Below are 15,200 nucleotides of genomic sequence, written 5' to 3' on the forward strand. Positions count from 1 at the left end.
AATTGATTTGAAAATTAAGATAAGTATTATATAAGAGTTGTTAAGCTTAGCTTAAGGATTGGAAAACTAAGCAAAAGCAATATGTAATAAAACCAATATTAAGAAAAACAATATACAATCAAATATGGGGTGTTATTCCATTTGTATGAGCAGTAAAACTATTTGTCAAACTATTGATTAGTAATATCACTTTTGAACCTCATAGATACGACCATCAGTTTACATAGGCTGTAGGTTTATATGAAGGAAAACCGTTAACCAAACCTATCACTTTGATAAGTTGTCTACCAAGGAATGGCATAATGATTGATAAAGTCCTAACATTCATAATAAACACAACTTAATATTTAAAATTAAAACTAGTGTATTTTAATACAATCAATTTAACTAAATTATTGTAAAATTTTATTCAACCAAATTTAAAATAATATAATCAAATCTAGTTGCATTGTAGCATCCCAAATGAGTCTAATGTTTATAATTAATAATCATCATTATTGTCTAATGTTATAATTAATAATCTTTATTATTGACTTTGGTAAATATGTATCTGTTTAAGCCAAATAAAGGTTAGTTTAATTAACAATTTCATTGACTTTTTTTTTTTAAATTCACTTTGGATCCAGATTGATATTTATGTATATAATTCATGCCTTAAAAAACAGATTAAATTTATCCTTACATTAACAAAATATACATATATATATATATATATTCTTCGATAATTGTGTTATAAGTTTGTGAGTTTTGTATTTACAAGAATATATATGATTTAATCATGATAATAATATGTACCATTTTTTTGGGTAAATAGTAAATACAAATACCCTCCTTTGTATAAAACTATTTCCTAGGTGATCTCTAATTTTTGTTAATACTTCTTTCCTATTTTATAAATTTTATACTAAAAAGAAACATTCTTTATTAAAAACACAAGATCCTGTCAAATTTCAACCATGAAATGACGTAATAGTCTAAATCTTGAAGGTTGAACTTGAAGGTACTACATATGAAAGACAACTATTGGAGATATGAAATTTTCAAAATTGAATATAAAAAGATTTCGAAAACATTACTAGTTTATAAAATTTCGAATATCCAATGACATGGCAGTGCATTAATGGATGGATGACAAACCAATACGATTCTACATTATTTGATATTTAAAATTCGGTGAGTCTAAGTTAAAATAAGAACAGAAAAAAGTGGGTAAATATGAAAAAAAAAATTTGAAAAGGTAATAATTCCATATATTATATAACTCTGCTTTCATAAATTGGTTTTTTTTTTTTTTCCTTTTACTGTAAGTATATATAAATTAACAATTTTGCATGTATATAAGGGGTAAATATAAAAACAAATCCTGTAAAATACTTTTTTTTTGTTTTTTTGTTTTTTGGCAAAGGAGCTATAATGCAACATAAAATCAGCAAACAAAAAAGGAAACATGTAATAAACATTATCAATGGTAAACAATTTCCACGTCAGACGGAAAACAGAGGTGTTGAAATACGTGGCAGCCAGTGATTGGGACGTGAGACGCATGTGGGTTAAAATAAAAAGCCTGTTGTTTATGTTTTGGTACGTCTTCCAAATACACACCGTTTTGCAGAGACAGAGGCAGAGAGAGAGAGAGAGAGAGAGAGAGAAGAAGAAACGTAGCAGACGATCAGTACCGGCACAGCGACCTTCCGTTCAACACCAGGTGCCCTTTCTCTCTTTCTCTCTATCTGACCCAAACCCTAAATTCAGTTTTCATTGAAAAATTGTAGATCTTTTTCGATCTTCTTAATTAATAGATAGTGTTATTGGAAAAAAAAAAAAAAAGCTTAAAATTTGTATCTTTATAATTTGGGATAAATTTATTGTTAGGATTGATTTTTTTAGTGATAAGAAGTGGAAGAGTGATCTGGGTCGGTGTTAATTTTTCGATTAGTGTTAGATTTGGGAATTGAATTGTTTGACAAGTTAGAATCAGAGTTAAAAAAATTTGGAAAATCTATTTTTTGCGTAGTTTTTTATTGGAATAAACTAAAAATAGGTACTTTTGTTTTCTTCTTGTTGATGTAGATTCAGATCGTGGGTTGTTGAACTGATTCGGTACAGTTTGAAGAAGAAAAAGAAAAGGGGATCTGGGTTTTTGTTTTTTGTTTTTTTTTTCCTTTTTTTTTGTGATTGATCTATGGCAGCTAATGTGCCTCCTCCAGGGGCACCAAGACCCAACAATAATAACTTCGTACCACCCCCGAATTACAATCCTAGTGTTCAGAGACCTCCAGATTACCTAGCTGATAATTTGCAGAATTTGAATCTCAATCGACCGCCTTCCATGCCCAATTCTGCACCTAGACCTTCACCTTATGGCCAGCCACCACCTTTTTCTACATCAGCTCCTTCCTCTGGGGTCCCTGGTGCATCCCCACCTTTCTCCCGGCCTGGACCTCCTCCGGGTGCGCTTGTAAGACCTTCAATGGCTCCTCCATCAGGACCCTCACAACCCGTAATACCCCCTCCTGGTGCCCCAGTAAGACCCTATGGGCCACCTGTTGGCCAGCCTTCACCGTTTGTGTCAAGACCACCTCCTGGGTCTTTGCCCTCTTCGATGGGTGGTTATGTAACGCCTGGTTCCGGACCACCTTCTTCTGGTCCTTTCCAGTCAGCAGGTCTAGGAAGTGGACCTGTAGCACCACCATCACTGCAGCCTGGTGCTCGGCCTATTTCTCTTTCTTCACCACTGACAACCGGCCAGACTATACCCTCTTCGAGTGGCCCTGGTGGATTGATGAGTAATGGGCCACCTGCCTTTGCTCCAGGGGCCATACCAGGTGCTTCCCGTTTCCCTTCAACTGGCAATGTGCAACAACCAGCTCTTGGACCTCCACAAACAGCAATGTCAGCTTTGGCTCCTCCTCGAGCTCCAACCATGCGTAGTCATCTAGGTGGTACAGTTGTTAGTGCTCCACCAGGTCCTCCCACACAACCTGCATCACCGTTTTCAGCTCCACCTCAAGGCGTACCACCTCCAGGTTCTCCTTATGGCTCAGCTCCATGGCCAATGCAGCCTGGGCAGGTAATTGATATATTAATTACTTGTAGTGCATGGGTTTCACAATTTTTTACTATTGTGGAATTGATGTAGAGTATGTAAAGTTATTGTTGAGATGATGTTTACATTCCTAATAAGATTTGTGTGTTTGAGGTGTTCTCATAGAGGTTGTTATCAACTCAGCATGTCTATGGATTTTATATAAAACAGTAGAATTAGGTAGGAGAAGATTATAGTTTTAGGCTATAGTTAGGTTAGAAGTTATTTAAGTAGTTACTTTTAAGTTATAAACTTCAAGATGTGGGAAGAGTAGTCTTAATTGCCATAGGTGGCAGTATGTTATTTCTCAAAAATGATATGAGAGAAAAATATATCCATTAAGGGTTTCCAGGCTTCTAGAGTTGATTTTTCTTTATATAAATTCATACTTTTAGTATGCAATATTAAACTTATCAATAGTAGTTAAATTTACTCTGATATTTTGTGGCACTTTATTAATTTATGGATTTTAGTTAGAGGGCAGCTTCTCTATGTATTTATTGGGTTTTGGGGTTAGACAGGACTAATAATGCTTATAAACGAATCTTCATGATGTAGCTGAAGGCAAAATTGTTCAGGTGGCTGTTTGAATGATCTGTTAAATAGGATTGTGTCCTTTTTCCGTGCACTTGGATTTTTAGTTTCCATAAATCTTAAACTCATGTCACTTCTTGCGCTCTTGAGTAATGCCTCATTAGCATTTTTTTTTCAACATAACAAAACCTTTAAACCAAAAATATATGCATTCAGAAATAATTTCACATGTAGACCTTATCGTATGTATATTGTTAGATCCATGTTAACTATTCTTTAAGTATTTTAATTTGTTTTCTATCCTACCAGTTCCCTAGTGCAGTGATGAGATGAAACTAGTAATTCTAAAACAATAAATGTTTTACTTCTTACTTTGGTTTAATTTGTTAAAAATTTTAAAAATTGCTTTAGATGGCTCCACCTCCACCAATTCCTGGTTCTGCACAACCACCAAGAATGTTTGGAATGCCACCACCTCCACCTAATCAATCCATGACTACCATATCGCCTGCTATTGGTCAAACAGGAGCACCTATGGCTGGATCAACAAAGATTGATCCTAATCAAATTCCACGGCCCATGCCAGGATCCTCAGTTGTTCTGCATGACACTCGTCAGGGGAATCAGGCGAATCCTCCTCCGGTAATTATCTTTTACTTCAAAAAGAAACTTTATTTGATTTTGAAGTTTTGAAGATATAGTACTATAACCTGCCTGTTGGTATTTTCTTCCTGTTATTTTGGTTCTGTTTTCTTGTAGAGTATTCTGCACAGCTTTTCTCATTGAGTGGTAATATCACTATTTATAGTTTATCATTGGTTATCTTAAAATTTCCCCTCCCTTTTTTTTTTTTTGGGTGAAGCCTGCTACAACTGATTACATTGTTAGAGACACAGGGAATTGCAGTCCGCGTTACATGAGGTGCACTATCAATCAGGTTAGATTCAACTTGTACTGATTGGCAGTTAGTTATTTCATTTCATAAACATTGACTCATACAAATCCCATATTCATGAAATGGTTATGGTTTTTGACTTTGATTTAACACTTTTTTCCTCCAAAATTTAACAGATACCATGCACTGGTGATCTTTTGACAACATCAGGGATGCCATTGGCTTTGTTGGTTCAACCTTTTGCACTTCCTCATCCATCTGAGGAACCAATACACGTAATCCATGATTCTTTTTCTCTTCTAAGTACTACATTTGTGGCCATATAAACAATTAACCTTTATTTGTAAATTATTTCCGTGAAGAACAGAAGCCATTGAATAAGAAATTAAATCTGAAGCATATAGTTGTATTAAGTATTAGACAAAAAGGAAGGGAAGATGTAGCAGCTGTTCCTCATAACTCTAGAAAGAGTGTCTTGCGCACTTCTTATTCTTGTACTCCATCATCATCCTTTAAATATTTAGCATGTTCCATGGGTTTTTCCATTAATGGTAAATGTATGCATGAATTTTGTTTTGTTTTGTTTTGCCTTTTTTTCTTTGGAAGTAAATTATCAATTTTCAAACTTTAAACATGTAAACAGGGGTACTGTTGGGGAAAAAAGTTGATACCGAAATGGCTAAGTGAGTTTATTGTAGTTTCTTAAACATTTTGGCTTTTTGCAAATGTCACAAGAACTTTGGGACAGAGGAGTTATGATAATTTTTGGAACCATTAATTGTAAATTCCAGGTGCTTTATGGCTTGTCATATTGAAGGGCAATATGATCATGCTACCGCATAGATTAATAGAAGATCATAAGGTTCTTGTAGTTTTTGCTAAAAGTTGATTACCTTTACTGTTTAAAGTATGTTTTAAGTTGGAACTTTAGACTATTGAACTTTGTTAGTCCATCTTTAGTGTTTCTATTCTGATTGTTTGATGGTGAGTCTTTGCTTCTACTCTATAAATATCTCCTGTATTTGTATGTTTAGTTAAGGCTTTTCTGTTGAAGAATTAAATTCTACCATGAAAACTTTGGATTTCATGCACCTTATAGCTATTACAAATCTGTCCATAATGTTCTGTAACTTGTAGTTATCGTAATATGATCCAAACAATTGTGTTATATCCTTGTTAATCCACCAAACAATCTGAAAAGACACTGAGCTCGCAAGTATATTCCTGATTTTCATATAATAGGTTGTGGATTTTGGCGAAAGCGGTCCTGTTCGGTGTTCTCGTTGCAAAGGCTACATAAATCCTTTCATGAAATTCATTGACCAGGGGAGGCGGTTCATTTGTAACTTGTGTGGTAAGAATACATTTTACTCACATATTTAACCTTCGTGTTAGTTATCAAGCATCCTGTGTAATATTTATAATCTTGTGTGCATGTAACTTTCTGTATGAAGATGCTTATGCAATTGAATAATATAGCTACCTTTACCTCCCTTGGTTCTAATTGCTCAGTGGATAGATTGTATTGCACAATTTTTTCGAATATTTATTTATTCCCAAGCTTTCCTTTTAGGTCCCTACATCTTAAAATGACAGGTTCTCAAATATCACTTGTCATCTTATGTCCAGAGTAAAGAAATAAAAAAAAATCTCACTTGTCATCCATCTATTTAAGAGCTCATAGATTCTTTAAGGGCTTCACTAACAGTCTTAACATCCAGATTGCTATGTGACTTACCATTCCTAATTTAGTTATTTGCACCATGAGGTAGTTTTTTTCCCTATATTCATGGACAGTATTATTGTATGATTTAGCTATATGTGTATTTGTGTGTTAAGTTGATGCTGAAATTTTATCCCGCTACCTTTTGCAGGATTTACCGACGACACTCCCCGTGACTACCACTGCAATCTAGGTCCAGATGGTAGGCGTAGAGATGCTGATGAACGGCCTGAGCTATGTAGAGGGACAGTTGAATTTGTTGCCACAAGAGAATTCATGGTTAGTTTATTTTGCAAGATTTTCCATATGAATTGATGTTTGATTTCCATGTTCCTGTATGAAGTTCCGATCTTTCATAGCCATTCTTGAACATGACAGACACTCGCTAAGTGCCAACTTTGGTTGGGTTGGGCCCAAAGTAATAGGTAGTGAACTCGTATGCCAGGTCTAACTTATAATACTTGCTTTACCTTCAAATGTAACAAGGCTTCCTCACCTTTGTTTTGGTAACAATACCCAAAAAAAATTTCCATTTATGTTATTAATCCAGTGATAAGTTGTTTTACTCATATAAATAATTTTTAATGTAGTCCGAAGTCTTGATATTTTTCACTTGAGAAATATGTTTGTGAGACATGTATACATTTGAAATTTTCACACACACACACACACACACACAAAAAAAAAAAAAAAAGAAAGAAAAGAAAAGATAAGAAGAAGGAGGTAAAAGTTATATAAACATTGAGGCCATTTCTTGATGGACATATAAATCATTCCCTTATGAGACAGAAGAAAACAAATTACTGACTCACATGGAAGAACTTGCTGTCCTCATTTCAGTAAAACACCTTGAGGCCTTGGACTTTTGAAACATTTCACTATAATCTGAAGTTGTCATATCTATGTCACTTTATCATAGCTTTTATCTATCCTTAGGTGCGTGATCCCATGCCAGCTGTGTACTTTTTCCTGATCGATGTATCAATGAATGCAATACAAACTGGTGCAACTGCTGCAGCTTGCAGTGCAATCAATCAAGTTATTGCTGATCTCCCTGTGAGTTTGATTTATTTTTCCCCGTTTGACTTATTTGTTTGTAGAATCTTATAGGTTTTGGTTTTGCTATCTTTTATAGTTTATTTACTTGCTGAATTCTTATTGTTTTCTGCCTCTGTGTTTGTTAGAGTTTATATCCTTCAAACAAAAATATTTAAGTGTTTTAGATCCATCATTTTATATTTTTTAAGATTTTCTGAATTTTTTTTAATAGATATAATCATTTGCTTGGGAAACCATGTAGTAACTAGCAAAATCTCTGGAGATATAATGACTTTGTTATATTAGTACATGTTACATAGATCAAATTCTAATGCTAATTATACAATATGACAATCCATATATTTTTTTTTAAATAAAATATTTTCAAAAACGCTACATATGTAAGCTAGAAGGGGGGGCTATAAGAAAGAGGGAAAGGGGGGCGCAGCCGCGGGGGGGGTGAGGTTAAAGACATTGATTCCATTCAATTACAATGAACCTCAATTCTTTACTATGCTTGATTACCTTATTTAAAGCGTCAATGAACCTTTAATACTTTTAAGTTTTTGTTTCCTATCAAAAGAAGAGGGGGCCAAAAAAAAAAAAAAGGTAAAGGAAAAAGAAAAAGCTTCATATTCTTATTTAAGAGTTTAAATACTGAAGATCCTTTTCCTCCCTTTTACCTTTTGTATTGATTTCCTATCAATGGAAGGTTGTTTCTTATATTTAAAAAAAAAAAAAAAAGGTAAAAAAAATAATACTGAAGTTTCTTTGTTTTATTTGTAACCTTGACGTATATGTCAATGATAAATTGCATAATTCATCTTTTAAATAAACTTGGATTATCATATCTCTTTCCTTTCTTGATTTCCCAAAGCTTGGATCACTTAGAAAGCAGTTTCCAAAATGAAATAGTATTTAGAGTACTCATATGTTACTGATCTTAATAATGCAGGAAGGTCCTCAGACAATTGTGGGAATTGCAACATTTGACTTGACAATCCATTTTTACAATTTGAAACGTGCACTACAGCAGGTTAACATGGTTCTGTTTCTTATTTCTTTTACAAAAGGTTAAGTTAGGTTTGAATATCACTCATATTTGCTTCGTATTATGTGTTCATCTTTTGAGTTGTTTGTGATTACTATTTCTTTTGGATGGCTGTGGCCTTTGGGTGATGTTAGAGTAAATGGAAATGTACACTGGAATATACTTTGTGTTGTGGCCATGAGATCTAAAATGCATGTTTCGATGTGGAATTATGTGACCAATGTTACATTATCCTTGAAGGAACACATTTTTTATATGAAATGTTTGACAAATTGAACAGAATATACGACTATTTGTTTATATGTGTAAAACATCTTTTTAATCCAATTAGGATGGATATGACGGTGCTTGGTCGGATTTTAGGGATTGTTGCATGAAGGACCGTCATGTAGTTTTTAGGTCTAAGTTGCATTAATCCAATCCTACAAGTTTACAGAGCTTACAAAATTCAGTTATGCATGGTTGAAGAAAAATCCAAAACTCAGCTAGTGGTAACTGCATTGTACAAATCAAGTCTCTAAGTGTCTTCTGTCTCTTGGCATAAATACGAGGGAAAACTTTACAATAACTTCTAGGTTCATTGATTTTGGGAACATGCCTTTTCACATTCTAATTTTCTCAAGGTGGACAATTGGTGGAAACAATATTTTGCACAAGATACTGAAAGTATGAATGACTTTCATAGTGAAGCAAAAATGCAACTTTTTTAACCATTACCCAAAAGTCAATATTCTATACCAGTAGATGGATGCATTCTATAATCTTCTTACTGTTTTTGTTTTTGGCTTCATTTTAAGGATGTGGTTTTAACTTATAAGTAGTAGTTTAGACTTTAGAGTAGTTTTGTTGTGTACGTTTCCTGAACTGTCTTTGAAGAGGTTTAAGACTAATTATGGGGTTTAACTTTTGTTTTATAGCCGCTGATGCTTATTGTTCCTGATGTACAAGATGTTTATACACCTCTCCAGACAGATGTTCTTGTTCCTCTTTCAGAGGTGAGCTTTTAGGTTGTTTATCTGTTTCTGTTGCTGAAGTGATTTTCCAGTAGTGATACTGATATTGAAGTGCATGGGCAATATTTTAACTACCATTGACTAGTTAATCATTTGACATACGTTTAACTAAGTCTATGTTTTTGTTGTTCTTATATTTAGTGTCGCCAACATTTGGAGCTATTGCTGGAAAGCATTCCAACAATGTTTCAGAATAGTAAAACTGCTGAATCAGCCTTTGGTGCAGCAATTAAGGTATGCCATTTTTTTGACACAGTTGTGGTACATTCTATTAGTCTTCGAAACACAAAAATTAGAAATTGTGGACGTGAAAATGACTTTTAACTTGAAAATGATGGTAACATAATAGTTGGCTAATGAACAGATATTTCCAAGAAGCCAAAACCTGAATGGTCAACTCTAATCTTTACAAATTTTGTCTTTACATGCTAGTGTTTATGATATAAAATGGATATTGCGCTGGTGTTTTCTTAGACCTATATATTAATAATTAGCATGCCTAGCTTTGGGAAGATTTGAGTACAGGTATTTTGATGTTTGAATGTGGGGTTTTGTTGGAATTGAAGTTTCTTCGTTACAATGGGTGCTTGCTACTAAATTATCTAATCAAAATGAGGATAATTGTAAGAGATGTACTTGGCTCTGCTGTTCATTTGTTATGGCCTGTGGATGCCAGATACTAGAATCTGAACACTGTATATTCGCACGTTGCTATTATGAGGATTGATATCTTAATGTTCATAGCATAGATTTCAATGTTCATAATCCCATATTTTTGCCCCTATTAGGCTGCTTTCTTGGCAATGAAGAGCACTGGCGGGAAGCTTTTGGTATTTCAGTCAGGCAAGTTCATAAACTTACAAACAAACTTGTGCATATCCAAATTCAGAACATTGTTTGTTATTTATGACTAAAATCTTTTTTACGTAATTGAATTTTTGGTAAGGTCAGCCAATTATACCTGTCCGATGGTTTTATTTTATTTTATTTATTTTTTGTTGTGAGTCTCTAAGAAACAATCTGAAATGCTGATGCATTTAGTTTCTTTTTGGCTCTGCAAAGCTCCTTTCCTGTTGCAATTAGTTGCTAAGACAAAGCAAAAGATTTTGATTCATGTACAGCAAAATTCAGAGTCGTTTGTGTGGTCATTTTTATACTTTTTGTGCAGCTACTTGTCTTTGCGGCCAAATCAATGAGGAAATTTATTACTGAATGTATCTGAAATTTATGTATTCCAGTAAAGTTATTACAGCATAATACATTAAGCAAGTCTTTTAAATTTTATGATTTTTTGTCTTGTATGTTTTGGATAATCTATACATTAAAATTTATTAATAACACCCATTTGAGATATGAATTCATGTTTGTTTCATGGAATCGTTAGTTCCATGGCAGCACAGAGTATGCTGATGATATGTGTTGTCTGCAGTCTTGCCGTCAATTGGCATTGGTGCTCTTTCTGCAAGAGAAGCTGAAGGGAGAGCTAATATATCTTCAGGGGATAAGGTATGAAAATCTTGAATTTAATTTTTTGTTTCTGTCATGCATGTTTCTTTTAGCGTGTAATATTATATAGTTCCATCTTCTCAGGAGGCCCATAAATTACTCCAGCCTGTTGATAAAACCTTAAAGACTATGGCTATTGAATTTGCCGAATATCAGGTAACCTTCTACTAAATTAATTTCACTCGTGGAGAACTGAAAAATGACCGTTAATGTTTGCTGATGGCAAAATTTTTATGAGCTAATTGTTTATCATGACATGTTTCAGGTCTGTGTTGATATATTTATCACTACCCAGTCATATGTGGACATTGCTTCCATCTCTGTTGTCCCTAGAACAACTGGAGGGCAGGTACTATTTGCTGTAATTATTGGGTTTAATGAGTACGAAATGCAAGTTTATTATTGGGTTTAATCATTTTGATTTTAAGTTTATATATATATATTTTTTGTTCCAGGTTTATTATTATTACCCTTTCTCAGCTCTTTCTGATCCTGCAAAGCTCTACAATGATCTTAGATGGAATGTCACAAGGCCCCAAGGTTTTGAAGCAGTGATGCGTGTGAGATGCAGCCAGGTATCTTCTCATTTACTGACCTATTTGTTGCCTCTTTCTTCATTTTTATATAGCATGCTTTTTAAAGTTGCGTTACAGGAGAAGTTAATGTTTCTTTCATATTTTCCAGGGTATTCAAGTTCAAGAGTACTGTGGAAACTTTTGCAAACGAGTTCCAACAGACGTTGATCTTCCTGGGGTTAGTTATATTGTTTACCAATCTGTTATTAGATGAATCTCAAAAAGCATAACTTTACCTGAAAGTTGAAGAACATTTGAACATGTGACTTACTGATTGAAGTTGGTAGCTCTAGTTGACATTTCAGTTCTTTTACTGATTGTTAATGACAAATTATTATAACCATGCAGATTGACTGTGACAAAACTATAATGGTAACATTAAAACACGATGATAAATTACAGGATGGCTCAGAATGTGCCTTTCAGGTAAATAATAATGTTTCTGTTATCTTCCTTGGGTTTTCAGTTGTTCCAGTTCTTTATAAGAGTTCCAGGCTTGTTTCTGGTTATGATTCATGCCTGCTTGGTTGACTATCTAAATTTTTTCCAGTGTGCCGTTCTTTACACCACGGTTTTTGGCCAAAGGAGAATTCGAGTTACAACTTTGTCTCTGCCATGCACAAGTATGCTAACTAATCTATTTCGCTCGGCTGACTTGGACACCCAATTCACGTGTTTCTTGAAGCAAGGTATATGCTTCTACTTTTATACATCTTTATTGCTGTATTTTTTCACTTCCACTTTTATTTGCATTTCCCAGTTTATAATAGTTATTTTCATAAAAAACAGCAGCTTGAAACTGTGAATGTATTTATTAGAATGACTTTTCTAAATTTGAAAACCATATAGAGCATGAATCTGAAATTCTGTGTCTCCACGCTCAACCTTTTTAGTCACTGTCTTCATCATGCCAATGTCCATATCTGTATATAAGTTTGGGAGATCTTATAGTGGTATCCCCAGCTTCATTAGAAAGAATACTTGGACTAATTTCTTATTTTTGATCTTTGTAGCGGCAATTGAAATTCCTTCCAGCCCTCTCTTTCGAGTGAGGGAGCAAGTGACAAATCTTTGCATCAATAGTCTGCTATCATACCGTAAATTTTGTGCTACAGTATCATCATCTGGACAGCTTATCCTTCCGGAGGCACTTAAGCTTCTGCCTTTGTACACCCTAGGTACGTTTCCTTTTGGTCATATAGCTTTGTTTCCATTTGGACATTGATAAGTAAGATGCTTAAAAGTTTTGTTTTTCTTTTATATTCTTTGATTACTCCATCAAATTAATTTACATCTCTAGTCTCTGATAGATGTGAGGATATCCTTATTTTGATTTTCCTGATAACTATGGTCTTTCCTCTGTGATTGGTACTGTTATATTAAACCAATCAGCCTTCTCCATTGCACAAACTTGGTTTGCTTTTTATCATTTCTGTACATATGTTGATAATTTTCGTTCTTTTTTTTTTTTTTTTTTTTTCCCCTTCTTGTAGCATTAATTAAAAGTACGGGTCTACGTACTGATGGAAAAATAGATGAGCGCTCATTCTGGATCAATTATGTTTCGTCCCTTTCTACACCTCTGGCAGTTCCACTTGTGTATCCCAGGATGATGGCTATTCACGACCTTGATTCAAAGGTATAAGGTGTCCATTGTTTCCTTACTCTCTAATAAAATAAAGTTTTGCAACCTGGTTCATTGTTTATAACATATGCTTTTTAAATTATTGCTGACTTTCTACTAATTGACAGGAGGATGATGAATCTCTTATTCCTCCAGTGATTCCACTTTCTAGCGAACATGTGAATGAGAGGGGAATTTATCTTCTTGAGAATGGTGAGGATTGTTTAATATACATTGGGAACTCGGTGGATTCAGATGTCTTGAGAAAACTGTTTGGCATTGCCTCTGTTGATGAAGTGCCTAGTCAGGTAGCAATTAATTTCATCTTTGAGTACCTAATAATCATCTTTTGTTGGGAATAACTTGTAGCCTGAGGCTGAGGTTTTGAGATTCTGAACATGACTGAGCTATCTTTGATTTGTTTCACTATTAGGCACCAAATAGGTCCATTATAAGCAATCCAAAGATCTTTATGTTTACTCTTAACTAACTTATCAATTATTTATTTTTTAAAAAGATTGTTTTTTGAGGGTATAATATATACCAGGCCAGTATAAACTAGAACATGAATTTCAATTTTTCCCTACTATTTAATGCTTTTTCCCCTTTCATGCTTTCCTCAATGATTTGTTGAACTGAGTTGAGACTGCTAAGTGATGTACTTTAGTAACTGATTCAAATTACCAGATGTTCAACTTTCCATTTGTTACTTATAATTTTGTTTCTCAGTTTGTGCTGCAGCAGTATGACAATCCACTATCAAAGAAGCTAAATGATGTAGTTAATGAAATTAGGCGGCAAAGATGTTCCTACCTCCGGTATGATTGGCGATCTCATTTCCATTAATTTTCTCTTATTCTTTGTTTTTTGTTAATTTTTTTACAGCTTTCTTGACGTTAATAGCTTCATTTATCCTTTCAATGACAAAATTGTCCCATAATTCAATTCTTTACGCCTGTCATTTTTGTGCAGCTTAAAATTGTGCAAGAAAGGAGATCCCTCAGGTCAGTAACTTATTGCAACCCTCTGAAACAAAAGGGGATACTACTATTTGCTATTATTATTTTGTTGTGGTAAACTGATGGAAAAATCTTTGGCACATGTACTGTGACATTCTAGTAGACGCCACAACCATAGGAGATTTGTGATGGCACTAAATCAAATTTGATACCTGTTCCATAAGACTATATGAGGGTCTTGTTTGGATATCATGGGGATTGGAAAAAAAATAGGAACACTACTTAAATCATTACCTCAGATAATCATTTATTTTGAAAAAAATAGATGGACTTCATATTGTTTTCTAAGACAAACCTCCAAATTTGGATTATTGAGTTTTATACTTTATTCATTTTATGCAATGCACTTTTAATTATTTTGATTATTAAGTTATAATGAGATTCAAATTCATCGGATTCTTCCGCGTTTTTTGGACCTTGCAGGAATGTTATTCTTCTCATATATGGTAGAAGACCAGAATCCAGGTGGACCCTCCTATGTTGAGTTTTTAGTGCATATACATCGGCAAATCCAGGTGAAAATGTCATCGTGAGAGTTTAAAAAAAGCTTTGTTGAGTTTGGTTAGCAAGTTTTGATCAACTTCCGGCTGGGGCACACACATTGAATTCAGAGGATAGAGCAATTAGATACTTACTACGCATTGCACTCCCTGATCGCCCCGACTAATTATTTATATGCGAAGCAGAGCCGAGTTTTGCTTTAGGAGGCTTGTTACTGTTGTTGATAATTCATATGATACTGCCTAATAAATTCAAAGTTTTTGCTTATTATTTTTATACAAAAATTCTTGTCCTTCATCCTCTTCTCTTTTACTTACACCCTTCAAACTTAAGTCTCCTTTTGTTTTTGCTATCCGTTACTAGTGCAAGAAAGTCAAAATTAATGGTTGGTTCAGGTAACTTGTAATTTTGTGATATATATATATATATATATATATATTTAAACAGCTTGCTTGGTTGTTTTTCCAAATGTACATCATATAATTCTCTCTCTCTCTCTCTCTCTCTCTCTCTCTCTCTCTCTCTCTCTATAGCTTGCAATATTGAAAATTTTTTGTTATAAATGATTATGGTTAAAGTGTATTCTGAGGAATATACCATCATGGTTTTGTTATTATGGAACAAGTAAAATGCTCC

General features: G+C 33.9%; 1 protein-coding gene across 2 annotated transcripts; it reads left to right on the plus strand.

Annotated features, from left to right (window-relative positions):
• The first annotated feature begins 1,557 nt into the window (after positions 1–1,557).
• Positions 1,558–14,861, plus strand: LOC107422614 (protein transport protein SEC24 C). Of its 2 annotated transcripts, none has more exons than XM_016032083.4 (25): positions 1,558–1,705; positions 2,071–3,070; positions 4,031–4,261; positions 4,482–4,556; positions 4,691–4,789; positions 5,757–5,868; positions 6,389–6,516; positions 7,174–7,293; positions 8,231–8,311; positions 9,244–9,321; positions 9,481–9,573; positions 10,128–10,182; positions 10,769–10,845; positions 10,930–11,001; positions 11,111–11,194; positions 11,301–11,420; positions 11,530–11,598; positions 11,769–11,846; positions 11,971–12,109; positions 12,434–12,598; positions 12,914–13,059; positions 13,173–13,352; positions 13,774–13,862; positions 14,017–14,048; positions 14,487–14,861. In XM_016032083.4, the coding sequence occupies exons 2-25, from the start codon at positions 2,183–2,185 to the stop codon at positions 14,594–14,596; spliced, it is 3,321 nt and encodes a 1,106-aa protein (XP_015887569.3). In that variant the 5' UTR covers positions 1,558–1,705; positions 2,071–2,182; the 3' UTR covers positions 14,597–14,861. The 2 variants fall into 2 exon arrangements, with proteins under 2 accessions (XP_015887569.3, XP_015887570.3); XM_016032084.4 differs by having other exon boundaries at positions 1,565–1,705; positions 2,077–3,070.
• Positions 14,862–15,200: the final 339 nt, after the last annotated feature.

This window comes from Ziziphus jujuba, chromosome 3 (genome assembly GCF_031755915.1).
Source record: "Ziziphus jujuba cultivar Dongzao chromosome 3, ASM3175591v1".
In the NCBI taxonomy this organism is placed as follows: Eukaryota; Viridiplantae; Streptophyta; class Magnoliopsida; order Rosales; family Rhamnaceae; genus Ziziphus; species Ziziphus jujuba.